General features: G+C 45.6%; 1 protein-coding gene across 1 annotated transcript in view; it reads left to right on the plus strand.

The window, feature by feature from the left end:
• Nucleotides 1–3179: 3179 nt before the first annotated feature.
• Nucleotides 3180–26729, plus strand: part of Ippk (inositol-pentakisphosphate 2-kinase) — a 53124-nt gene continuing 29574 nt past the window's right edge. The window contains exons 1-6 of the mRNA XM_015506262.2: nt 3180–3409; nt 14623–14670; nt 16050–16145; nt 19327–19393; nt 20747–20868; nt 21997–22086. Coding sequence (XP_015361748.1) covers nt 3329–3409; nt 14623–14670; nt 16050–16145; nt 19327–19393; nt 20747–20868; nt 21997–22086 — 504 coding nt within the window. The 5' untranslated portion in view covers nt 3180–3328. The remainder of the gene's footprint in view (nt 3410–14622; nt 14671–16049; nt 16146–19326; nt 19394–20746; nt 20869–21996; nt 22087–26729) is intronic.

Raw genomic sequence — 26729 nt, forward strand, 5'->3', positions numbered from 1 at the left:
ATAAAAGGGCTGGGGATATAGCTCAGTGGTGAAGCCTCCAGTAAGGAGTAGGGGGAAGAAAGGGAGAGATTAAAGAGGATAAAAATCTCGTAAGGGGGAAATGAGATTAGAATACAAAGGGCCTGACCCAACCCAAAAGGTGTTTTTCTGTTTTTCTCCTTTGTTTTCAAAGGTTGTTTTTGCAGTTGGCCAAAGCAACCTGGGACCAATAAGAGCAGGCACGACTTGACTGACAGTCCCCACTGTTGCCCCTGGGGATAGCTACATGGCCTCACCAGTTCTGTGGACAAGGTGTAGGTAGGGTAGGGATGGGATCAGGGCACCACTTATGCCACCTTTGCAGCCCCTGTGCCCATCGTGGCTTTCACTCTTTCTACAGCAACCTACTGCTCAGCAGCTGCTGCGCTGGAGGTCATTTCTCTCGTTGTTGTCACTCCAGAAGCCTTGGTCCAGCCTCTGTGGCTGTCATCAAGGCCGTGGCAACTGCCACTTCAGCTGCAGCCAGTTTAGAGGCATACATGGCACATGGCTGCCATCTTCCCTTTGAACTTGCTGGGAATTTCTCTTCCCCAAACATGAGAGCTGAGTACAGATGGACTTCATACACGTGTAGATCACCATGGTTAGCATTATGGTGCAGACAGTCTGTGGTCACCAGTTGACTGTGCCTGCAGGAGCCACCCTTTTGTCTATATAAGCTGTATTCCTGTCCTCAGGGTGCCAGTCTGATGGCTATAATTCTGAGATCAGAGTGCCAGCATGGTTGGGTTCTGATGAGGGCTGCCTTCTTGCTGGGTACTAATTGCTTCACAGGGGTTCCACCTTCATGACTTTGCAAAAAGTCCACCTCTAAATACCATCACATTGTTGTTTGCCCTTCTGCATAAGAATTTCTGGGGGACCTAAAATTCAGTTCATACACTTCTTATGTAGGAATCCTATCTAATAATACGCATTCAGTCTTTGCTTCCAATATCCACCTGAGGAGGTGATCCAGTATACTCTTGTTCCTGGTTTGGACTTATAAGTTGGGAGTAAAAAGAATCCAGCTTACACTGTCTTAAGCAAAAGATGGAATTCATTGGCTCAGAAGCTTTAAAGCAATCTGGTCAACAAAGTACTTGCTATTTCCCAGCTGTTTCCTGTTGATTCACCTATGCTGCCTGGGACACTACTGGCAGCATAAGCTAATGAGGCTGTTCTGTCAGCCAGCTGAAAGTGCTTCTCCCCCTCAGGTCAGTGTAAGCCACAGGAGTGAGCTTCACAGTATCCTGTGTATCACCTCCCTGTACCTCCTGAACCAACCCCTTTATGTAATTTCCAGGGAATGTAATTCCTGGTTGCCTGTGTCAAAGTCACAAGCCCAGCCTTGAGAGTAGGAATTAAGCCCAGGTAAGTCAGATTACATAAACTGAATAGAGGAATGGTGCTTCCCATACAAAGCCTGTGTCGGTGTTATGAAAAGGAGGGGATGTGGGGCAAAGGCATCAAAACAAAACAAAAAAACAAAACAAACAAACAAAAAACACCCAAACCAAAAAACTGATGTCCCCCATTCCTATGGCTGATACTTTGTGATAAACACTCCTCCTTGGGGGTGGTGGTGGTGGTAAAGATGTAGAATGTTTCCAGCACCACAGAGGTTTCCTCAAGCAAATATTTTAAGACTTAATGTGGTATTGATACTTAGTATGATTCTGACTCCAGCTCTCCTTTCATGTTTAGGGTCTCCTGGCCTTGTAGGTGTGGGAAGTCAGGCCTTGGTGAACTTTAATGTCTTCTCACTGTCCTGTGCTTGTTCCCTCCACCCCTTTGGGGTCTGTTTACCTCCAGGAGTGGCTATTACTACCATTTCTGAAACTTTCCTGCAGAGGATTCTAAACAGCCTCCCACCTGGCCTCCCCTTTATCCCAAGCTAGAGGAAAAAGAGATGCTTGAAGCTGTTAGATCATTTTCCTGATGATCTAGCGTCATTTCGCTGTTATTCCCAAAGCCTGGCAGGTTCCCAGAGAGGCTCTCAGTAAGCCATTCTCAAGACTAGGTCTGACGGTCCTACTTTTATGAATCACATATCTGCATTAGGCTCGATTTTCTTCATATACGTCAACCAAAGCAACCTTTAACATTGCAGCAAACCTAATGCAGATCTGAGAATCCCGTTACTATCCACTAAGCTTTAAAAAGAGTTGCAAAAAATGTAAAACACCATCACTCTTCTTGATTTTCGGGATATTAAATTTATCTACTAATTACATATAATATGTTCGTTTTTAAATTAAAAAATACGGCTAAACATTTGAGGGGAGTACTGGGGAATTAACCCAGGGGCGCTTTACCACGTATTACATTTTCCCCCTTTTGAGACAGGGTCACTAAGTTGCGTAGGCTGTCCTCGAACTTGGGATCCTCCTGCCGCACCTTCCCAAGTCAATGAACTAGAGGCGTGCGCGACCACGCCAGTCAAACTTCTTGTTTTAATTTAACTATAACCCATATCAGCAAAAGCCTCTGGCCCCTCAATCACTGCTAGGAGCATCAAGTGATCTTGAGACTGAGGACACGTGAGCCTCATAGCGGCTCTGCGAGGCGGTGACATTCTCTCCTCCGCCCTAGGGAATAAGCCTAGGGCCAATTTCCTTCGCCTCACCTCTGTCCCTGGAGGTCCGCGGGCAAAAAGCGTCACCAGGGAAGGGGGGGGGTGTCTCTCGCTTTGCCGTGCCATGTTTTCCCGCGTGGAAAGCGAGGATGACAACGTTTTTACCTCACGGGACCAACGGATGCTCTGCGTCTGGTAATCCCGTGAGGGTGCAATGGGTCATATTCCATTCTACAGAAGCGAAAGATGAGGCTCAGAGACGCCAAGCACCTTGCTGGGGTCCCACGGTCAAGCGGTCCGGAGCCCCAAAACGCCAAACGCTGAGACAAGACACTGCCGAGGGGTCCCGGGCGCCGAGCAGCCGCCGGTCATTCTGGCCAGCCTCACATCCGGCGCTCGGGCCGGAAACCTCCCTTCCGGTTCCCAAGACCGCGCTTCGGAAGTGAGTCACTCTGCCAATACTTAAGATGGCCGTTGGCTCATTCACTGCTGCGGTCAAAGAGATGAAGTGGGCGGGATCCCGGAAGTTGCCCGGCTTGGTCATGGCAGTCTCCGGGGGCGTGGCTTCCGGCGGCCCGCGCCTACGAGTAGCCGTGGAGGAGTCGACCGCAGGCGGCTGCTGACAGGCGCTCCTCCTCCCCAGACTGCGGCCACTGGAGCCGGGCGAGGTGGGTGGCCCCCAGCTCGCGTCCTCACGTCCCGGACTGCGAGGCTCCAGGGCCGCGCCGGGGCATGGAAGAAGGGAAGATGGACGAGAATGAATGGAGGTACCACGGAGAAGGGAACAAGAGTCTGGTGGTGGCCCACGCGCAGGTGAGCTGCAGTCGGGCGGCGCGGTTCAGGGCCTTACCCGAGGGCCCGGGTTTTCGGGGCATCCCCATATCCGCTAGCATCTCCCCATTTTGGGTCCTTCATCCCTCTAGCAACTCTTCAGTTCATTCCCGCATACCCACCAGCACCCTCCCTAGTTCGGTCTCCAGTCATCCCCCAGACCCCATGTCGGTCCCTCATCCCTCTGGATCCCGTCCCCGCTTGGTCCCCGGTCGTGCCTCCAGTGCCACTACCGCCGTTGGGCCCCCGTCCCTTTCAGTTTCCCCCTCTTCTCGGTCCCCCATATCCCAAGTATCTCCTAGTCCCCGGCGTGGGTTCTGAGCCCTCCCCCACCACGCCGGGTCGCTGCCGAGAGGCCTCACGCAGTGCAGCGTCTGGCCTCGCCCGACTCCCAGGCTGCCAAGGGGTGTAGGCCAAGTCGGGACCAGGCCTGGGTAGCACAGGGGGGGAAGTGCCTAGGATGCTGTCGCTCCAGGCACGGAGGGAATTCAGCCTCATGAAACGAAGGTACTGCTGTTCTCCCTGCTGCTGTTAATAACCGGGTACTGCCTACAGGTTCGCCTCAGGAGTCTTTTAGAATTTAAAGTTTCCTGATTCAGTGAGTTTCAGAAACTGCAGTGAAGACTTTCAAGGAGGTGGATACAGGAAGAGAAGCCTTTGGATTTGTGGCCCAGAATTCTTTGACATCTTTGGTACAACCCGGCAGGAACGTGGTGGGTAGGAGGGAGAAAGATGCCAGATAGGGAAGATTTAGAGCGGGACTTAGAAGCACAGGGAGCTGGGACCATTCCCAGTTTTGCCACCGTATGGGGAGGCTCAGTGCCTGCATTTGTAAAGTGGAACTAGGAATAGAATTTGCTTTTTGGCATTTCGGGAAAGATCAATTGAGAGGGAGCCAGACAAGTTATGCCTTGCCAGTGATACCTATCAGCCCCAGGGGTCAGGTGAAGCAAGCAGAACTCAGAGCAGTTAAGGTCCTGCCCCATTACAGCAGCTGTTCAGGAATGGTGCAGGTTCTGGAGTAGGCACCTGGCCCATGATTCTATCCTTGTATTTTGTTATCCATTAGCATAATTGGGGAATTAAAGAACTGAGACCACAGGTTCTACTTATGACCTTTAGGTGAGTTAATAATGGACAAGGCTAACCTAAAGCTTCCCCTTCTAATGGAAGCTGATGTATTAAGTTTCAAAAGTAGTGGTAGATGAAGGAGCAAGTTCTAGACTTGGAGCAAAAGCACACCCAGGGTTAGAAGAACAGAGGCTTCTGTGCAGTTACCTCTGACACTTGGATCTCTCTCCATTGTCCCCAACAGGCACATGTCCACCCCCCTTCCCTAAGGAGGCATTTTTCAAGGTAGCCCAGCTCCTGCCTTTTTACACAACTCCATTCGTCATGGTTGTGTTTCTTTTTACTTTTACCTTTTTAACTTACCTTCAGCCATTAGGCTGTCCTGGACCCATGCTTTCATGCTTTATTTAATTGTCATCATCATCATTATTTATCGTTATCATTTTTGCAGTGCTGGGGATGGAACCCAGGGCTTTGAGCATGCTAGGCAAATGCTTAATCACTGAGCTACACCCTAGCCTTAATTTTATTTTATTTATTTATTTCCTAGCCCTTAATTTTAAATCTAAATTTTCTCTCTATGCGCCTTCCTCTTTGGTGAAGAGAGTTTCAGCTCTTCACTTGAAATTGAAGCTTATCAACACAAACCATCTCATAAGAAAATGTTTCCCACGAAGTTAAGGTGGATGATGTTTGCATCTAATGTAGGTAAACTGAATTTGTGCCGTGTTGAGAAGCCTGGAGAAGCCTTTGTGCTTGGCCTGGTTCTCGAGCCTGGCTGCCAGCTCATCCCTGCTGGCATGCTCAGGCTTTGGGCTGAGAAGAGAGTGAACCCTGGAAGGCAGCTTTTCAGGGCTTGTTGTGCCCAAGGAGTGTGTACATGAGTGGTTAGAAAGAAGGTGGGTGAGTGAGAAGACTGAGAACTGGAGGATTCCCATTCCTGTGAGCACTTAGGCACAAGCACTGCTTTTATTCCTATCTGGGCATAGGTGCATCTGCTTCTCTGCTCAGCTCTCCAGATCAGTATCATCCAATCCAAGAGAGATGGAGGCCTTCACCAAGTCTTTCCAGATAGAGGTTCACTGTCTCTGAGAGGGCACTGACCTTATAAAATCCCATCAATCCTCCCTCTGCAGCACGAGAGCATGATGCACAGGTCAGTCATCTGAGGCCTGACCTGCAAGAGCTGAGGGTCTAGGTGGGGACATCTGCACTGTCATTGGCCAGCAATAGAAGGAATACAGTGATGCTTCTTCTGCCATATGCAAGTGTAAAATGAGAGGGAGACTTCTGTGGTATGCAGGACTTGGGGCCTGGGATTGAGGAACTCGGTGTGGACTGCTGGAGGTGGTGGGGCATGTTCAGGGTGGGCAGGAAAGTGAATGCAGGCCAGCCCATAGAGAGGAGTTGTAACAGCATTCCTGACAGGTGGTAGTCATCTTCCCCATAGCCCCTTCCTTCAGAGGCAGCCCAGTGGCCCAGGTGGTTCCAGTGTTGCCTGTCAGGACATGTTCTTTCTTGTTTGGGACAGTTGTGTAGATATCCCTTTCCCAGATACAGCACCTGACTGTCCTCTGCTCATTTGGTATGGACCATCTGACGTGCATGCCTCCTGTTAGTCGCCTGGACACTGTCCCCCATTGGTGTCTGGAGCCCTAGGCATGGACCCTGAGGGGGCTTCTTGAGCAGGGCATGTTGCATCTGGTCATATACTTTCCTTGTTGCTGCCTGAGTGCATGGCACTTGAGCTAGCAGCCATATCATAGGTCATCAAAACCTGTGACTATCCTCCATGCTACTGGGCTGGACTTTTGTCCCCAGGTCTCTGCACTTGCTCCTTCACTTTGACCTTATTGGTTTTGAATTACGGCTTGTCCTGTGAAGGTCATTTTATGTCTGGTTTATCCTTCCATCTGTAAGGTATCCAGGGCACTTAGCCTCTGGGTCACTCAGGCCTTGGTATGCAGGGGCAGACAGTGTGCACTTGTCATGACACTAAGCTGTCATGTTTTCCTTCTTGTTGACAAAGGTAACCTGAAGGATTTTGCTCTTCATTGACCTGCCAACAAAGAACATTTATCAAACTTGTGTAGAGAACTGTTCATTTCCAGTCATTCCGGTTTTGTAGCCTTTCTCAGATTCTGAGGAGAGCTTCACATCATTTCTGCAAATTGGTTGGTGCTTGTGGTGTTTGTCTGGGCTTTGCAGGTGTGAAGGTCAAGCAGTCAGGGGTGAGGGGCCATCTCATTGTTTCTCTTCTCATCTTCTGTTTAGGATATCTGGTTTTCAGATTTTTTACTTTCAATATAGCAGTATTTTATATATATATTTATATAAAATGTAAACAATTTAAATGGCTGTTTTACAGAGACTGCATTAGGTAAATTATGCTGTATTCCATGTAATTTGGGTAAATGTTTACAATGTTAAAAGGAAAAAGGTTACAAAAGATGTATAGTGTCTTGTGGTTTTAAGTATGTATGTGGGAGGAAATACATCAAAATGTTACAGGTAGTTACCACTTTGTGACCATATCAAGATTTATTTTTACCTCCTTTCCTCTTTCCTTTTTTTTTAAAGTGGGGTTTCACTATGTTGCTCATGATGGGCTTGAATGCCTTGACACAAGCAGTCCTACCTAAGTCTCTTTTGAGTGGCTGGAGCTATAGGCATGCATAACACTACACCCAGCTCCTTATTAATTTTTAAAAATATTTTCTACAATGAATATGCATTGTAATCAAGAAAAGGGGCTGGGAGTGTAGCTCAGTGGTAGAATGTACATTTAGCTTGCTTGAGGTCCTGGGTTTGAATCCTTAGCATTAAAAAAAAAAAAAATCAGGAAAAAGGATTTCTAAATGGTTTATAGTCTTTGATCTAATTTCTGTTCAAGTTTTTTTTTTTTTTTTTGAATACCAGGTATTGAGCCAAGAGGTGCTTAACTACTGAGCCACATCCCCGGCTCTTTTTATTTATTTATTTTTGAGACAGGACCTTGCTAAGTTGCCTGGGACCTCTTTAACTTGATGAGGCTAGCTTTGAACTCATGATCCTCCTGCGTCAGCTTCCCAAGCTGCTGGGATTATAGGTGTGCGCCACAGTGCCCAGCTTTGTTCATGTATTCTTGTATTCTTGAAAAGGAGATAATTAGAAATGAAAATAAATATTTTTGTACTAAAAGGTATCCATTACAGAATTATTTATCGTAGCTTAGGTGGAAAGCAGTTGTTCAGTGCTATAGGAATGTTGTTAATCACACTTTTTCTGGAGATGCTGGAAGCCCATAAGTGTTGATATTCTTTGTTTTTTCGCAACCATATGGCATATCCCTAAGCTCTGGGCTCTTGTTGAAATAGTCTTAACTTTTTCTTGCCACTAGCGTCTTTAAAAAACAACAACAAAAAAAACAAACAAAAAAACCCTCTACATTTAAGGTTTTCATTGGCGTTCTTATAGGCTGCTGTTGCTGATATGACTTCTTTCTGTCTGTCTTTCTGTCTTTCTTTCTTCGTCTTTCTGTCTCCCTCCCTCCCTTCCTTCCTTCCCTTTCTTTCTGTATTGTACTGGGGATTGAAGTCAGGGGCACTAGACTGAGCCATATCCCCAGCCCTATTTTGTATTTTATTTAGAGACAGGATCTCACTGAGTTGTGTAGGGCTTTGCTTTTGCTGACGCTGGTTTTGAACTCTGGATCTTCCTGCCTCAGCCTCCCTAGCCACTGCGATTTCAGGTGTGTGCCACCGCGCCCAGTAATATGGCTTCTTTCTTGGTGAGGTTTGTTCTTTTCTTGTCCCACTCTAGCTTATTGCTGAGCTCTGCATGTGACCCCACTTTATTTATACCTTAATTTATATTTTTCATTGCATAGTTAGGATTTTTTTTTTTTAAATTCTCTTTGGTGGTTTTTAGCGCAGTGCCTCACTAGTATGTGAAGGTGTTCATCTGTCTGGTTTTACGTCTTCCCAGGTGACATGGCCACTTTTTCCTCCTCTTTGGTCAGAACTCAGTTGGAGATGGAGCTCCCCAGTGACTTTCTTTTGAGAGCTGCAACACAGGAAGGTGAGGGAGGCCTTGCTGCATCTAGAGAGCAAGGCTGCACTTGACTGGGCCTGCTTCATGGCTATGGTGCAGCTCAGGCAGGCAGTCCCAGGGATCCCACACTTGCTATGCTTCTTCGGTTATGTGCTGCCATGAGTCGTGCCTTCTCTTCACACGTGTTCAGGTTTGCCATCCTTTAGGTATCACCAGGCTGTCCCAGTTTGTCCCTTCAGTTCTTCCCGTTTTCTCAGTTATATCATCAGTGTGGCACATTCTTTTTTTTTTGGTGGGTTAGTACCTCCCCCATGGTTCACACCTGCATCCTCTTCAGTCCATTAAGGATGACTGAGAGGTCCAGCTGGAGCTGAAAGAGCTTGGGAAGGAGGTATCTTGCCCAGGTTGGACAAGGTTCCTGTGTCAGCTTCCTGGCTTTCCTGCATGCCTGCAGAACAGTGGGCTCCCTCCCAATATTACAGCTTTGCAGGCACCTTCCTTTACCACAGCTTCATTCTCTGTTGGTTTGCTTTGTGGTTTTTCTCTGAGATTGAGTTCACCCTGAGGTTGAATTGTACCACTGGGAGCACCTAGTGGAGCCCAGCCCTGGCAGCCCTGCTTCTTGGACTGCTGAGTCCTGGGGGCCCTGGGGATATGTTTCTGGTTGTATTGCAGAAGTCAGTGACTTGGCATCTTCTGCTCCTGGTGATTGGCAGACCCTGGGTGGCGTTGTCTGATGGAACAGAGCAGGGCAGGATGAAGAAGGGCTGTAGGGGGCCTGCCCCTCTAGATGCACTTTTGGGTCCACCATGGTTGTTGCCTAGGAGTCATCTGCACCGATTGGGAAAAGCTGGCAGAGTGCTGTTTCTGGCCACATTCCGAGGGGTGACACCTATGCTATTGTGTTTTTCTGTCTCCCTTTGAAAGTAGCCTAATCTCAGCTTCCCAGGGTCTTTCAGGTCACCTTCCTAGGTTATCTCATCACTATGATGGAATAACCAACTTGAGAAAGGACAGGGGACTTTGGTATGATTGACTTAGAGGGTGACTCCCATCCCACACCTTAAGAGTGCCTTGTAGGTGATGAGACAGCCTTTTCCTGTTCATCTTTATGGAAGGTCTCTCCATAACAGGGGACCATAAACCTTGTTATGGTCTAGATCTTAAATGTTCCCCAAAGACCTATGTGTTGAAGGCCTGGACCCCAGCCTGTGGTGGTATTACAAGGTGGTAGAACCTTTAGAACCTTCTACTACTCTAGTCTAGTAGAAGGAAGCTAGATTGTTGGGGACAATATCCCCTATGCAGGGGATATTGGGCCCTCCATCTCTTTCTGTAGTTTTCTGTTTTCTGACTGCTATGAAGTGAACAGCTTTATTCTACCATGTGCTGCCTCCACAATGTGCTACCTTTTCAGACCTGAATGCCCTTGAACTAAATTACCACAGACTAAAACCTCTGAAACTATGAGTCAAAATAAATCTTTTCCTCTTTTTAAGTTGATTTCCTGAGGAACTTTGTCATAGTGAAGAAGGCTGACTGGCAAATATTCTCTCAGTCTTCACACTGGCAGGTGTTCATTTTATTGTATTGGTTCACTGTAGGCTTTTTAAAAATGATTTATTGTGGTAAGAAAACAACATGATATCTACTTTTCTATTTAATGTTTAAGAGTAGAATATAATGTCATTAATAGGTATGCTTTATATAGCAGATCTCTAGAATTTATCTTGCTTGACTAAAACTTTATGTCCATTTATTAGTAATGCCACGTTTTCCCCTCACTTCTCTCTCTCTAGTAACCACAAGTGATTCTACTCTACAGATCCATGAATTTGACTATATTAGAGATCTTCATAGCTGAGTAATCATGCAGTGTTTGTCCTTCTGTTTGTCTTAGCACAGTATCCTCAAGTTTCATCCATGTTGTATCACACTGCAGAAGTTCTCTATTTTTTTTAGGGTGAATAATATTTTATGATGTGCATATTTGTTGTATGCATTTTCTTTTATCCACTCATCCTCCATGGATGTTTAGCTTGTTTACACGTCTTCATCACTATGACTAGTGTTATAATGAACATGAGAGTACAAATATCTCTTCCAGATCCTGATTTCCATTCTTTGGGATAGACAACAGAGTCTGGTTTCAGAGGTTCAGTCCATGGTTGGCTGAATTCACTGCTTTTGGCCTGAGGTGAAGCTGATCATCATGGCAGTAAGACATGTTGGAGGAAATTTGTTTTCACCTTATGGTAACCATGAAGAGGAGGGAGAGTGAGCTCTCTGTGGCCTTTCATTTTTATTTATTACTAATCATTATTTCTTCCCTCTTCGGAAAATATATAGTATTAGAAGGAAGAAAGTAAAAATCACTCCACATTTCCCACCTAGATACTAGCTTTTATTATACTTTGGTGCACTTCCTTCCAGTCTTTACCCAGTTTTATGCCTTTTTTGGGTAGTTAGAAATCTGTCAATTTTCAGTTCTGGATTCCTCCAGGTGAGGGTGCCTCTTGGTATCATTCTGTTAATGAGAACTGATATCGGGTTGATTTTTTTTTTTTTTTTTTTCACCTAATTTCTGCCATCAGCCTGCATGAGCGTCACCAGGCTCTGTCACCACCTGCCTAATGGCCTCTACCTGGCATAGCCAGGGGATCTCCCACCTCCAGCTGGTATCCCCTGCTCAGGCCTCTTGTGAGGGTCAGTTGGCACTGGCTGTGCGGGATAGGCTAGCTGAGTGTGTTTGAGTGTTGGTATTGATCAAGATTGGCATTTTAAGCTGATTCTGCAGTTTCCTTGGGGATGTTGGTCAGGTTTCTGGTGACATTTTTGGATGATAAGTGGGTAGGTGGAGAGAGCTTAGTAACCTTGAAATGGACACATCACTACATTCAGACTTTGTTGGTGTCGGTTCTGGCTCTTTGAGAGGAAGGGAATGACCTCTAACAGGGAGGCGGAGCCATGGTGCATGGATGGGGTGGCCGAGGACACACTGGGGTGGCTCCAGAAGGGGTGCTGGCAGGCCTCTTTGCTGCACAGGGCTGGGAAGGCCTGTGCCACATACTCTGCCAGGGGCTAGCTCTCCAGCCAGTGCACATGCCCCACCCCCAAACTGGCAACTCAGCAGCCACAGGGATCCTGACAGTTGGAAGGACATGTAGGGTTCCTTTGGGGTTCGGGCCGCCATCCAAGCCCTGTTTCACCCTGCATGACCTTGATCTTGGGGATCCAGCCTTGATCTCTGGGCTTCCCTCCAGGCTGAAGCTGGGCCACTTTATGTGTATGTGTTAATGCAAAGGAAGTTTATAATTTCCATTTGTAAATAAACAGAAAAGACTAGCTTTTCCTGCCTTTACCAGGAACATATTGATCAGAAACTTTGGAAATCTGAATCTGTATTAATAGGCAAGTGTTGCCAGGTATGATGAGGCATGGGTGTAATCACAGTGACTATGAAGTTGAGGCAGGAGGATGACAATTTTGAGGCCAGCCTCATCAACTTAGTGAGGCCCTGTCTCAAAAAATGAAAAGGGTTGGGGATGTGACTCAGTGGTAAAGCACCCTTGAGTTTAATCCCCAGTACAAAAAAGATAAAGATAAAAGACGGCCAGATGCCTCCAGGTGAGAGGGTTCTTGTGTTCCTCACAGTTGGAATTTCATGGGGCTTTGAACTCCTTTCTCTGAGGCTGTAGTGGAGAGTTCTGTGAAGAAAAAGCTCACATGACTTGCCTTGCATTGCTTTTCTTAAGACTGCTTGGCTATAAAAATTGGTTTTTAGCTCATTAGGCCCCTGGAAAGTTGAGAGAGACTCTGTTTTCCTCTAGATAATGCAGAACTCTGTGGGTGGCAGGGATGGCCCTGTTGGAAGCACAGAGGAGAGCTTGCATTGTGGATGGGCCAGGGCAGTGTGGGTTAATCTGTTGATCAGGGCATGAGTATGTTTTCTTATTACATTTTCCAGCATGATCAGGCTTACCCTGGGAAACTTAACTCACTTTACTCATTAACACATGTTTGTAGTGTGAAATACTTACTGTTAGTGGCAGCATTCTTATTGTATTTGGTGTCTAATTGTGGGAGGGATTGATCAGACAGGCCCTTGAACAGAACAGCCTATTGTGTCTAGATGAGGAGTGAATAACTGTTAAGGAGAGTGAGTTTCTGAAAAGTTGTCAAGAGTTTAGATTTCTGTGTATCAACTTCTGATACACTTTCTATGAAAGTGTGTTAGCCAGTTGATTTCCAGGCCCTCCTATTGCAGTTGGTGTTGAAGGAGGGCACATTTATTCAGTAGATTCACAACAAGCCTGGTATATGGTACCAACTGGGAATGAGAGCTCACTAAGGGGTGCTGGGGAAGCTGGGTGTGGTGGCACATGCCTGTAATTTCAGCTATGTAGGAGACTGAGGCAGGAGGATTGCAAGTTTGAGGGCAGCAACTTAGCAAGAGACCCTGTCTCCAAAAAAAAAAAAAAAAAGGGGTGGGGGGACTGGGGANCCCTGTTATGGAGAGACCTTCCATAAAGATGAACAGGAAAAGGCTGTCTCATCACCTACAAGGCACTCTTAAGGTGTGGGGGGACTGGGGATGTAGCTCAGAGGGAGCATCCCTGGATTCAATCCCCAGTCTGCCCGAAAAAGAAGAAAAGTGGGGGAGTGGTGGTGCTGTAGAAGCCAGCACCTATGCCTATAGTCTACACATTGTCTTAGCTGCTCAGGAGGCTGAAGTTGGATTTGAATTCAGGAGTTCAAGGCCAGCCTTGGCAACATAGTAAGATCCTGTTGCTTAAAAAATATATAAATATAAATAAATTTAAAAAGTTGCATATATGTTTGTGTGTGTGTGTGTGTATCCATCTATCTATCTATCTATCTATCTATCTATATAGATAGATAGATAGATATAGGTGTAGATATAGGTATAAAAGGAAGAGGAGGAACTCGTGGACCAAGAGGTCCCAACCAGGACAGATGGGTTTTAGGAGGAACAGTGTTTCTGAGTGGGCATTCCCCAGGACTGAGGGCTGATTTCATTTCTGTTGGGCCTTATTGCTCCTTAGGCATCTTCTAGAAAGCTGTGCTCTCTAAGCCTTCTCCAATGTGCCCTGCCTACTCTTGCCCCTGCCAGGTTCATGGATGCTACCCAGGACTCCTGCCAGTCACCACCTCCCACTCCTCTGTGCAGGTGAAGCCTGCCCCAGGCACACTCTTTCCCATGTAGAATATGTGTTCTTATTCTGTGTACTATGAACATTAAAACATTTTGGAATATTCCAGTAAACATAAAAAAAAAAAAATTGTGGTCATGACCTGATACTGTTAAACTTGTGTTGAACATCTTTTCAGACCTTTTCATACCAACAGATCATATGTATTTGTTACTTCAAAGTTTTTATTTTGAAAACCTAACATTGGAGTGTAACATACCTGTAAGAAAAGTGCTGAGGTTATGAATTTCATTTAATTGTCATAAAGTAACAAAATCTCATTACCATTCCCTTCTGGAACCTTCCTTGGGGGCATTTCCACCTACCTGAGGAGTGGACACCAGGGGTTGATCTTGCCTGTTTTTTTAAATTCATATAGGTAGGATTATTTGTAGATAGTTGTATATGTGTATATATATAGAGAGAATTTTTATGAAAGTGGGCTGATGCTTTGTATGTAGCAGTATATGATGACTGCATGTCTGTCTTTAAATACTGACACCTTATTTTCTTGTAAATGACTGCATGGTATTCCATGGTTTGTGGTGTGTCCCCACTATTGGTGAGCAATTAGATTGTTTATACTTGGAATTATAAACTGCTTTTATACAAAGTAGCTAAAAATCACTTGAACTCCTTTAGTTATTTCCATAAGGTAAATAAGTAGGAATGGACAGGCTTGGTCAAAGGTAGTTTTTCCTGGCTTCCCTGCTACCCACATGCCCTGGAAGTGGCTTCACTCTAGTGTCCCTTCTCTGGGTCCTTCCTGGCAGCCTCAGTCCCGGGACCTCCTTGCTTTCTGGCCCCTTCTTCTCAGCTGCTGACTCCTGTGCCTGGGTGTCAGGCGAGTACTAATCAGACTGTTTTATTTTCCAACAGCGTTGTGTAGTGCTGCGTTTCCTGAAGTTTCCTCCAAATAGGAAGAAGGTAAGATTGGTGGGTGGGCCACCCTGTCATTCCAACTGTTATTTAAGAAGAATTGGGAGCCAGGTGCAGTGGTGCATGCCTGTAATCCCAGCACTTCGGAGGCTGAGGCAGGAGGATAAGTGCCCCTGGGTTCAATCCCTGATACAGAAAAAAAAAAAAGACTTGGATTTTTCCTTGCTGCGGAAACATTAATGCTATTTGCAGAAATTTTAAACACAGCAGAAGCATCCAGTGGAATGTGGAAAGAGGTGGGCGCTCATTCCTGATATGAGAACTGCCAGGCCCCAGCACTTTGACCCATGTTTCACCATGACAGGGTCTGTGTATTGCTGAGCAGGACCTGCCCTGGCCTCTGTGTCCTGCCTGAGGGCCCTGTTTGTGGTGAGGAACCTAGGACCAGGTCTCAGCTTTGCATTGCCCAGTCCCTTGGTACCCTTGCCCCAGTTTACCCATCTGTGGTTAATTGTATCTGTGAGCACAGTACTGACACTTGGTGGGCAGTCTGTGTTGAAGTGGCTCTGGGCAAGGTCTGGTGGATAATTAAGCTTCTTTTGACCGAGTCTTCCCAATACAGTGTCATAGACCCCCAGAAAACTTCTGCCGCCCCGATCAGCTGTCTAACTCCCTGTATATGTGAGTCTCAGGTGTTCACAGGTGCTTACTACACAGTGGAGGCTCCTGTGTCTATGGCCCTTTCTCTGCTTCTAGCACATCCTCTGAGGGAGAGGCTGAGACACTCATCTGGCTTGTTCTACCCATGAGGCCCCCTGGGTGGGTCTGATCCTTCTGTGAGGGTGGGTACCCCACAATGTGGCAGGTGGAGTGCTTTTGAGGTGGCGCTAGCCATGTCGAATGTGTAGGATTGATGTGTCACCATCTCACTAGGGCAGTGGGTTGAGTGTCTGTGGGCAGAGGTCATAGAAAGCTGGGGCCCATTGGTGGGTGGAGGTGGCAGCACACACAGGTGCCTCACAGGGTTGGTTTCACAGGGGAGGAAGGAACTGGAGTGTCATTGGTAGGTGGGGCTGCAGTGAGAGTGGAGTGGAATGAGCAGCCGAGGCGCCCAAAGGGGCCCCAGCATCCCGGGCTCCTTGCCTCAGCTGCTGAAGAGAAATGACCCAAAGGATTCTGTTTTAGTAGATGTGTTCCAGAGGTGGCTCCATCCTCTGTTCTGTCTGTCCCCTGTCCATTGACTGCACTGCCCAAAACCACCTGAGGCAGCACATTCTAGTCGGCGTTTTCTCCACGTTTTGCAGCACAACAGGTGGCTAAAGACTGTGGCCTAGATGCAGCCATTGTGACAGGGTCTTGGGGATTTTGGTTCCCCCCAACTTTGGTGGGTTCTGCCCAGAGGTCCATCTTAAACTTGTCTCTTACAGACCTCAGAAGAGATATTTCAGCACCTACAGAACATAGTGGACTTTGGCAAAAATGTCATGAAAGAATTTTTGGGGGAGAACTATGTTCACTGTGGGGTAAGTGACTTTTGTTCATGTCTTAATCCATGGGTGGGTTCTGTGTGAACAATAATAGCATCTTGATTTTCCTTTGGAACTTGGTGCTTTTGAAAACCCCATATAGTCAGAGTCTCCAGGCGCTTTTCCTTCCTGTGCTGTGAGGCAGTTCAGCAGATGCTGAGGACCATGAGGTTCAGAGAGAAGCCTTCTACCTCCCCTGGCCCTCCTGCTTGGTGAGGGCTTTTGAATGAGTGTCGGCCTGTCCTTAAGCTCAAAGGGACAACTTCCAGTAGGTTAAGAAGCAAAGGGAGCCCCTTCCCTGTCCCTGGCTGGGGCTGCCTGTCCTCGTGGAGAGCACATGGGTGTGAGGTTGGAGGCAAGTCCCTGCTCTCCACATCCACCAAGGGCTCCAGTTGCCCAGTTTAATTTTAAAACCTGGGTCTAGAGGAACAGCTGTGAGAACCCTTAGCACTGCTGTGTGTGCAGGAGCTGCCCGCTGCTTACCTAAGGTCAGTGGGGACAGGACACACCCTGACCCATCTGTCTGACCTGTACTGTCCTCTGAGCAGAGCCTCAGGCCTGGGCCCATGAAAGCGTCCTCAGTTCTGCCTTAGCTGTTGCCAGGAGGCTTGCCTTCTGTGGCCTGTTTCGCACACTGTGGTCTTGTTGGACATCTGGAGGTCATGGGTGCTGCTTTAGGAAGAGTCGTGAGGTTCTTCCACACTGTGCCCCTTGGATGGTGTCTGTGCCGTCCATTCTCCTTGAGGAGAGAATGTTTGCAGAAGTGCTGGAAGTGCTGCTGCCTATACTCTGGCTCCTGTGCTGAGTGGGAGTGTTTCTGGTCCTGTGGGTTTCAGATCTCTTTCTGGGAGGGTGGAGGACATGGGCAGCGATGGTGTTTACTGGCTGGGATAATTGGATGTGGGAGTGCAAGGGATGGTGACCTGTGGGGTGGTGGCAGGGACTCCTTTGAGGTAGGGGACAGGGTCAGAGTTGTCTGCAACAGTGGCTCTGGGTTTGGTTCTGTTTGTCTTTGATGTGCAAGGCTGTAGTAGAGTAATTTGCAGTGATGGCAGCTCAGCCCACAAGGTCAACTGCTATGTATCGCCTCCACATTAAGACACCTGCCAGAGTCAGCTTGCTTTTCTTCAGGTGAGCAGGTGCTGGCAGGATGCTTGCAGTGTGGGCCTGATCAGCTTCTCCAGGCAGACATGTGTTCCCCAGGTGACAGCATCATTAGGGCTGCAGGGCCACACTGGCCCCAGTAGCAAGGGTGGATGTGTCAGCAAGTTAGGTGAGTGAAGCCCTTGAGAGGACATTTGCATCTTGTTTGCCCTGAGACAAGACATAACAGCCCCTGTGCTGAGGCTGTGGGAGACAGTGACCGCCACACCCTGACCCCAGGCCTGCTGAGGGAGCATGATGTGAGTCTAGGCATCTTTAGGGACCTCAGTCCTCCAGCCACTGCTCTTAAGTACTGTAGAGGTCTACAATTTTACAAGTTCTGCCTCTGTTCTTTTTTTATCTTTTGTAGTTGTAGATGGACAGAATGCTTTTTAATATTTTTATGTGGTACTAAGGATTGAACCCTGTGCCTAATATGTTCTAGGCAAGTGCTGTGCCACTGAGCTATAGCCTCAGCCTCTCCACCTCTCTTCTGACCAGATCTACATGAGGTTGGATGCTACTGGGGTGGCCTTGACTCCCTGTTTTGATCCTCGGCATGCCGATGTGTTGGCCAGATTGGGATATGTCCTTCTGAGCAGTATCCCTTTGTCCCTTCAAGGATGGTACCACATCTGGAGGTCCTCACTCCGTGTCAGTGGCATGTCTCCAAGAGGGGCATTCTGTGGATGTTAACTTTGGCTCTTTGCAGGCTAGTGCCACACACAGGGACTGCTTGTCACTGGGCTCATGTAGTTGGTTGGATGGCAATGCTATGTGACTTCAAAGGGGCTGCCTACTATAGACATTTTATCTTGACTTAAAACATAGACATCCACATCATAAAATCAATAATTTAATGTTGTATAGAAGGAACCCAGGTCAGCTCTTCACTGGGTGGCTGTGGATTCATTTGGGCGGGAGGCAGAGGGTGGCCTGGAAGGTCTCTGTGTGTCTGGCCCCAGACCTGGGTGCTTGCTGTGTCTCCCCTGGTGTGCTTGGTGGTGTGGGACTAAGGTGCTTCCAGGATGGAGGATCATCATGCAGTTCTTATCATCATTGTTACACAGCTTAGAGGCAGGCACCTGTGCCTTTGTAATTATGATTTCTTTAAAGCAGAATAAGAACTTGGACTTTAGTGAGATAACCCAGGTTTTGAGTTTTCACACTTTTGTGTTTCCCACTGTTTTACCTTACCTGATTCAGTACTTGGTATTTTAGTACCTCACCTGTTGTCAGCTTATATCAAGTGTAGGTAATGAAATCACAGGTGAAACTGGCCCAGCAGGCTGGGGAACTGATGTTTGGGCCAGGGCATGCTAGGCCTGAATGGAGAAGCTGGTCTCCTCATGGGCAGGATCCCAGCATTTTTATTATAGGCAGGTCTCCTGCGTCCCTTTGGGACAATTCAGCCACCCTGAAAACACAAAAGGAAAGGAAAGATGGTGAGCAGTGAGGCCTCAGCTGAATCCTTTCACCTGGGATCTAGTTTCACTCAGCAGAGAAGCAGCTGAGTGGAGAGAAGTGTTGGGCAGCAGCTCCGTGGGTCCCCTGTGGCTGCGAGTCCCCTGGTGTGCAGGCGTCTCCCCTGACACTGATCATGAGACTGGCACTGCTGCTTAGGTGGAAGCATGAAATGCTCAGGTTGTGTGAGGGCTCTGCAAGGGTCTTCCTTGTGGCCTGAGAACTGCTGCAGGCTCTGTTCTGTGTCTGCAGATGCTGTGAGGATTGGGGACTGCAGGAGGGGGCTCTGTGGTGGGAGACTGGTGGTGTGAATGGCCACTGGCCACTCTGAGAGCCAGCCACCATTAGTACACTGAAACGTTGGCATCTCTGTTTAACCTGGATTGGTTCTGGAAATAGACCAGCTTATCACCAAGACCTATAATGAGTTTAAGCTGTAAATTTTTTTTAATTGTGATAGAATGGTTCATTTCACATTGTGTGTATGTTAACCCTGTTTAGATGCACTGCTATTCTGTGGCATCAGCTATCTTGTCATTGTGCAATCGATCTGTTTTGTCTATTCTTACAGGAAGTTGTTCAGCTGCCTTTAGAGTTTGTGAAACAACTGTGTTTAAAGATACAGTCTGAAAGACCAGGTAAGGATGTCCTAGTTTAGGAATATTGTTTGTGATTTAAAAAATATCACTTCAGAAGTGTTTGACATGATCCCCTGGCAGCAGTTCTTTTTCCAGAAACTTCATCATCTCCACACATTCTTACCCTGGCCCCATGCCTATCTTTCTTGCACTTGCTGGTGGCCTTATGGGCAAGACCCAATTAAAGCTTTTTTCCCCCATAGTCACTGTCAAAGACATAAAGTTCATGTGCAAAGCATGGAAATATCTCTTCCTAGAGCACAGCCAACCAGTGAGAGGACGGAATTGGCCACCATAGAATTCCTTCCTGATTTGATTTGGAAAATGGAAGCCAGTAGTGCTCTGGGCCTGGGGTCTGGCTGTGGCAGGGAGGAGCAGGCTTTGTGCTGTAGGGGAGCCTGAGGTGGTTGTTGGCACAGGACAGTGTCTGGGTTCCCAGTCTTCATCTCCACCAAGGTGGATAGAGGCTGGCTCCAGGGTTTTGCCTCCAGCTGCTTGTGCTGCTCAGCATTCCTACTTCATGTTATAATCATAGTTGAAGCTTTATTGCACAATGGTAAGAACTGCTGTCCCTCATAGCAACCACTTGGAATGAGGCTTGCTATATGAAAGAAAGGACGCCTACCCCAGGGGCCTGGAGCCCAGTGCTCTTTGGCTCTATCCACACCAGCTTCCAGCAGAATCCTGTGAGGCAGAATGGGAGCACCATGTGTTGGGAAGGGCCCAGGCTTGAGAGGAAGAGGGGCTGCAGACTCCTTCCTCTCTGAGTTCCTGGACTTAGGGAGCCATGGAATTAGGGGGCCACTCCCAAGGCGAACCTTGCTTCTAACAGTTGCACCTTTAGGGTCCTTCAAGGCCATTCTTAGGGTTGATAATTGGCTAGAAGGACCCCAGGTCTCACTGTTACATTCATGGTTATGGTTTATTACAGTGAAAGGATAAAGACAAAATCAACCAAGGTAAGAGTACAGAGACAGGTTGGAGAAAGTTCCACAGGGCACATGGGCAGCACCTATTCTCTTCGTGAGGATGTGTTAGTGCCCCATGTGATGCCACTGGGAAAGCTCACAGCCTCAGTGTCCAAGGCCCTTACTGAGGTTCAGAGGCATGAGCCCCTCCAGACCTGAAAACATGTGGCCCAAGGCCTGCCATGAACCACTTTGTTACTGTCATGCATCCCAGAGCACCCAGGTAAAGTTGAGCTTCTTGCTGGGCTCTAAGTGACTTTGGAGCCAGCATGATGGTGGGCTTGTTTTGGGTGAGGTTGACCCTCCCCTATGGGATTCTTTTCAGTGCCTTGAGGTTAACTGTCTCTCCTGCTGACCTTCAGATGTCACTCTTGCTGTCTTCCAGAGTCTCGTTGTGACAAGGACCTGGACACTCTCAGTGGTTACGCTATGTGCCTTCCCAACTTAACCAGACTTCAAACCTACCGCTTTGCAGAGCACCGACCAATTCTGTGTGTAGAGATCAAGGTGAACTCGGGGAGAAGAGTGATTGGGCAAGGGGAATATTGGTCTCAGACTGTGAAGGCCATGGGGTGTCTGCCTCAAGTACGTGTATGGCCCCTCAGCAGGAACTTGGTCTGCTTCTCTGTCCTTCCAGAGCCACTTACTACATTCCACATCTCCCCCAGTGAGAATGCCAGTCATGGATCCCTCCTGCAGCTCCCAGAGCCCAGGTTTAGGCTCCTTCCTGGGTGTTGACAATGCCCTGGACTGGGGCAAGCCCACGTCGAGGTTCACCAGGGGAAAGCAGGTCAGGTCATCCTACACACATCATTTCCAGGGATGCCCTTTAGACTGGACACTGTCTAACTCCAGAACATTTTCATCACTTCACCTGCACAGGAAGGACTTTCTCACAGGCACAGTGGCTGGTGTGTCATGATTAGGAATCCTGAACTTTTAGTGGGGGGAGGGCAGTAGATACTGGAGAAGGGCCAGGGCCCCCTTGGTTTACCGTCCATGTTGAGAGTGGCTGCCTAAGCCTCCCAGGAAGTTTTTTTATAACATTTGTCTATTACCTCTCTCCATCCTTCCTACTTCTGAGGCAGTGATCTCTGGGTCATGCCCTTGGCCTGAGCACTTGATCCTCAGCCAAATTCTCTAGCACCCAACTCTGAGCACAGGCCTTCTGTGTTGCTTGTGCTCAGAGGACACAGTTTTTAGAAGGCAGCTGGATTCCCTGATGTTCTGGAAGCTGGATTCCCTGATGTTCTGGACGCCTTTAGGCCACGGACTGGTGTCAGCAGGAACAATGGTTATGCTCCTTGGAGCTGGGAGTTTGGGTCCATCTCTACGCCTTCTCATCTGCATTCCATAAAGAAAGCATAAAGCTGCTCTGTGTTGTGCTCTTGTTCAGCCAGTACAGAGCCAATGTTCCCTGTGGGAATGCTAGCCTTGGGTCCTCTGGAGGCCAAGAGAAATTTGTATGATGTGACAGGGAAGTGTTGATCCCTCTGGAAGCTGAAAGTGAAAACGGCTTCTGGGGCCGTTTCCACCTGACCCCCATTGCTCTTGATCATCTTAGTGACTTGTATGTTTAGAGCTGTGTGAATTCTCCCTAAATATTATTTTCTTCCTTATTTGCTTATTTTACAGCCAAAATGTGGGTTTATTCCTTTCTCCAGCTATGTTACCCATGAGATGAAGCACAAGGTGTGTCGCTACTGCATGCACCAGCACCTCAAGGTGAGAAGAACTGATTACCAGGTTGCAGGAGGGCTGCATGCAGGGTGTCTGAGCTCCCGAGGAGGCCACCCTGAGGTTTCAGAAGAGTTAAGGAAAATGTGAATATTTCCTGTTGACTTTTCTTTTTAATATTTATTTTTTAGTTGTAATTGGACACAATGCCTTTATTTTATTATTTTTATGAGGTGCTGAGGATTGAACCCAGGGCCTCGCACCTACTAGGCGAGCGTTCTACCGCTGAGCTGCAACCCCAGCTCCTATTGATTTTTCATTTCACAAGTTCAAGTTTCTTAAGGTATAGTTCACAACCATTAATATTCCTCTTAATTATTTAATTTAGTGGATTTTACTCTTTCACAAGGTTGTGCAATGGACACTTCTAACTCCAGAACATTTTCATCATCTCAAGAAGAAACCCTGTCTGTTAGCAGTCACTTTCCATCCCCCACTCTTGCAAGCTTCCACCAACCACCAGTCTGCTCTGTCTCTGTGGATTTCTCTATTCTGGAATTTCACAATGGACTAATAATAGTAATCTGCCTTCCGTGATTAGATTTTTTTTCATGTTGCATTAATTTTTTGAAGTTGATCTATGTTGAAGCATGTCAGTACTACTTTCCTTTTCTGGCTTCCTTATAACAATATTCCATATGGTATTCCATTGTGAATGTACCATGTTTAGTTTATTCATCTGTCTACTAAATAGAATTCCAACATGTGGATCATTTTTCACCTTTGAGTATTATGAATAGTGCTGCTATGAACATTTGAGTACATGTACCTCTTTGAGACCCTGTTTTTTAATTCTCCTGGTAGATTCCTATGAATGGAATTTTTGAGTGTTAAGGTAATCCTGTGCTTAACATTTTGAGGAAACACCAAACTATTTTTCATAGCAGCTGGACCTTTTGTATTCCTACCAGTAATGTGCAAGGGTTTTGATTTCTCCTTGCCAGTACTTGTTATTGTTTGTTTCTGTGGTTATATCTATCCTAGTAGGCATGAGTTGGTATCCGTTTGCATTTCCTTAATATTAGTGGTGTTGACCATCTTTCCATGTACTTATTAGCCATTTTATATCTTCTTTGGAGAAATGTCTATTCAATTTCTTGGCCTATTTCTGAAATAGTTTTTTTAATGTATTCTAGATATTAATACCTCATGAGATCTGATTTGCAGATATTTTCTCTAATTTTCTGTTACTTGCCTTTTTTCCCTGTGATTAATGTTTTCTGACGCACAGAAGTTATTAATTTTGATGAAGTCCAGTGTGTTGTTTCTTTCATTACCTGTGTGTTTGATGTCATATCCAAGAAATCATTGCCAAATTCAGTGTTATGAAGCTTTTCTCCTATATCGTCGTCTTCTAACAGTCTTGGGTCTTACGATGAAATCTTTGATCTATCTCTCTCTCTCTCTCTCTCTCTCTCTCTCTCTCTCACTCTCTCTCACACTCTCTCTCTCTCTCTCTCTCACACACACACACACACACACACACACACGTTCTCTCTCTTGCTGTCTTCAGTACAGGGGATTGAACCCAGGGGTGCTTAACTACTGAGCCACATCCCTTTTTATTTTTTGAGACGGGGTCTCACTAAGTTGCTTAGGGCCTTGCTAAAGTGCTGAGGCTGATCTCAAACTTATGATCCTCTTGCCTCACCCTTCTCAGCTGTTGTTGAGAATAAATATACATATATATTTCTCAATTAACATTTTTTATATGCGTATGGACACCATACATTTATTTTGTTTATTTAATTTCTTTTATGTGGCGCTGGGGAACAAACCCAGTGCCTCACATGTACTAGGCAAGTGCTCTATCATTGAGCCACAACCCAAGTCTGGTCTTTGGTATTTTTTGAGTGGTTTAAGGTTAAGTGTTCAACTTAAGACTTTTACTATAGATAGCTGATTTTCCCAACACCTGTCAAAAGACTGTCCATTCATCCAAATAATTGTCCTGCCACCCTTTTTGAAGACCTTTTGGCCATATAGGTGAAGGTTTATTTCTGGGCTCTCTTCTCTGTTTTTCATTGGTCTGCATGTCTGTCGTTATGCCAGTATTATACTATTTTGTTATTGTAGCTTTGTAATATATTTGAAATTGAGAAGTGTGGTGCTTCTAGCTTCTTTTTCAAGATTGTTTTGGCTACATGGGCCTTCTTACTGTTAAATAAAATTTGAGAATTGGTTTTTCATTTCTGAAAAAAAATGCTGTTGGAATTTGACAGAAATTGCATAAAACAAGATCATTTGGATAGGATTATTGTCTTAATAGTATTGGCTCACAATCATGAACACAAGTTTATTGTTTTTCTTTCATCTTCTTTAATTTCTTTCAACATTGTAGTTTTTGGTACTTTGTCTAAATTTCTGGGTATTTTATTCTTTTGGAATATTGTAAATGTCATTGTAAATGGAATGGGCTTCCTTAATTTCTTTTTCAGACTGTTCATTGCTGGTGTATACAACCACTACTGGCTTTTTTATTTTTTTCTTGGTATTGGGGATTGAACCTAGTACTGCTCTGCCACTGAGCTATAACACCCTTCTTGTTATTTATTTTGGGGACAGTGTGTCACTAAACTGTCAAGGCTGGCCTTGAATTTGTGATCCTCCTGTCTCAGCCTTCCAAGTCACTGGGATTACAGGTTTATGCCACCATGCATGGCCACTACTGACTTTTGTATGTTGATCTTCAACTCTGCAAATTTGCTTAGTTTTTTATCAGCTCTTATAGCTTTTTTGTGGATCATTTTGAATTTTCTGTACATAGTATCATTTGTGAATAGTTTTAAATTTTGGTGTCTTTTTTTTAATATATATTTTTTAGTTGTAGATAGACACAATACATTTGTTTATTTATTTTTATGTGGTGCTGAGGTTCAAACCCAGTGCCTCACATATGTGAGGCAACTGCTCTACCACTGAGCCACAACACCAGCCCCTAAATTTCGGTGTCTTTAGCTTGTCAACTTCTGAAGGAAACCATCTAGGATTTTTTTTTTTTTTTTTTTNGATTTTTTTTTTTTTTTTTTTGATACCAGGGATTGAACTCAGGGCACTTAACCACTGAGTCACATCCCCAGTCCTATTTGTATTTTATTTAGAGACGGGGTCTCGCTGAGTTGCTTAGTCCCTTGCCTTTGCTGAGGCTGGCTTTGAACTTGCGATCCTCCTTCCTCAGCCTCCCGAGCCACTGGGATTACAGGTATGCACCACCGTGCACAGCTACCTTCTGGGATTTTGATAACTATTCCATTGAATCTGTGGATCAGTTTGGGAAGTATTGCCATCTTAACACTCTTAATACTCTGTGACCTTGGGGTGTCTTTCCATTTTTGTAGGTTCTTAATTTCTTTCATTGATGTTTTGTAGTGTAAATTTTTTACTTTTGTTATATTTATTCCTAAGTTTTTTATTCTTTTGGATGCCAATTCAGGGGTAATTTTTATTTTCAGACTGCTCATTGCTAATGCATAAAAATATGATGGATTTCACAATTTAAAATATATATTTAAAAATTCGTGAGGTGAAATACTTCTAACATAAAATTTATCATCTTAATCATTAAGTGTGGAGGTCAGTGGCATTAAACATATTCATATTGTTGTACAACCATCACCACCATTTATTTCCAGAACTTTTTTCAGATTGCAACACTAAAACCCTGTGTTCATTAAACAATAATTTCCCATTTTCCTTTCCCCTAGCCCTTTTGTAAACACCACTTTACTTTCTGTCTCTATGTATGTGACTAGCCTAGATACCTCATGTAGGTGGAATCATACAGTATTTGTCTTGTTGTGACTGGCATATAGTCCTGAACATAATATTCTCAAAGTCCATTCATGTTTTAGCATGTGTCAGATTACATCCTTTTTAAAGGCTGAATAATAATAATTTGTACCATATTTTGCTTATCCATTTGTCCATCAATTGGCACTTGGGTCACTTTCATTGTTTGGCTGCTTTCAGTTCTGTTTGTATATACAACCAGAAGTAGAATTGCTAGATTATATGGTGATTCTCCTTTTAATTATGAGGAACTGCTATAGTATTTTCCGTTGTAGCTGCACCATTTTACATTCCCATCAGTGGTGCATCAGGATTCCAGTTTCCCCATAATTTTGTCAACACTTGTTATTTTCTGTCCCCGCCCTCAATAGTAGCCATCCTAATGGGTGTGACGTAAGAAATTAAATTGTTTGTTGTTTACTGGTTTTGTATCCTGTCACTTAGCTGAACTTCATTTGTTCTAAATTCTTTTTTTGTGTGTAGATTCTTAGAACCATTTGTGTATATGATCAGATCATTACCACATGGAGATGGTATTCCTTCTTTCTTTCCGACCTTGAATAACCTTTCTTTTTCTTCCCTAATTGCATAGGCTAGAACTTGTAGTATTGTTATATAGAAGTATTGAGAAGTAGACATGTGGACTTGCTTGTCGTGTTTCTCATCTTGGGAAGAAAGCTTTCAGTCTTCTTCATTGAATGTGTACAGTTTGCTGGCGTTTTCATAGATGTTCTTTTTTTTTTTTTTTTGGAAGTTCTTAAAAGATATTGAATTTTATGAGTTGCTTGTTTTGTGCCTGTTGAGATAATCATGAGATCATGAAGTGTATTTGTTCTTCCTAT

The sequence above is a fragment of the Marmota marmota genome, unplaced genomic scaffold (assembly GCF_001458135.2).
Source record: "Marmota marmota marmota unplaced genomic scaffold, marMar, whole genome shotgun sequence".
Classification (NCBI taxonomy): domain Eukaryota; kingdom Metazoa; phylum Chordata; class Mammalia; order Rodentia; family Sciuridae; genus Marmota; species Marmota marmota.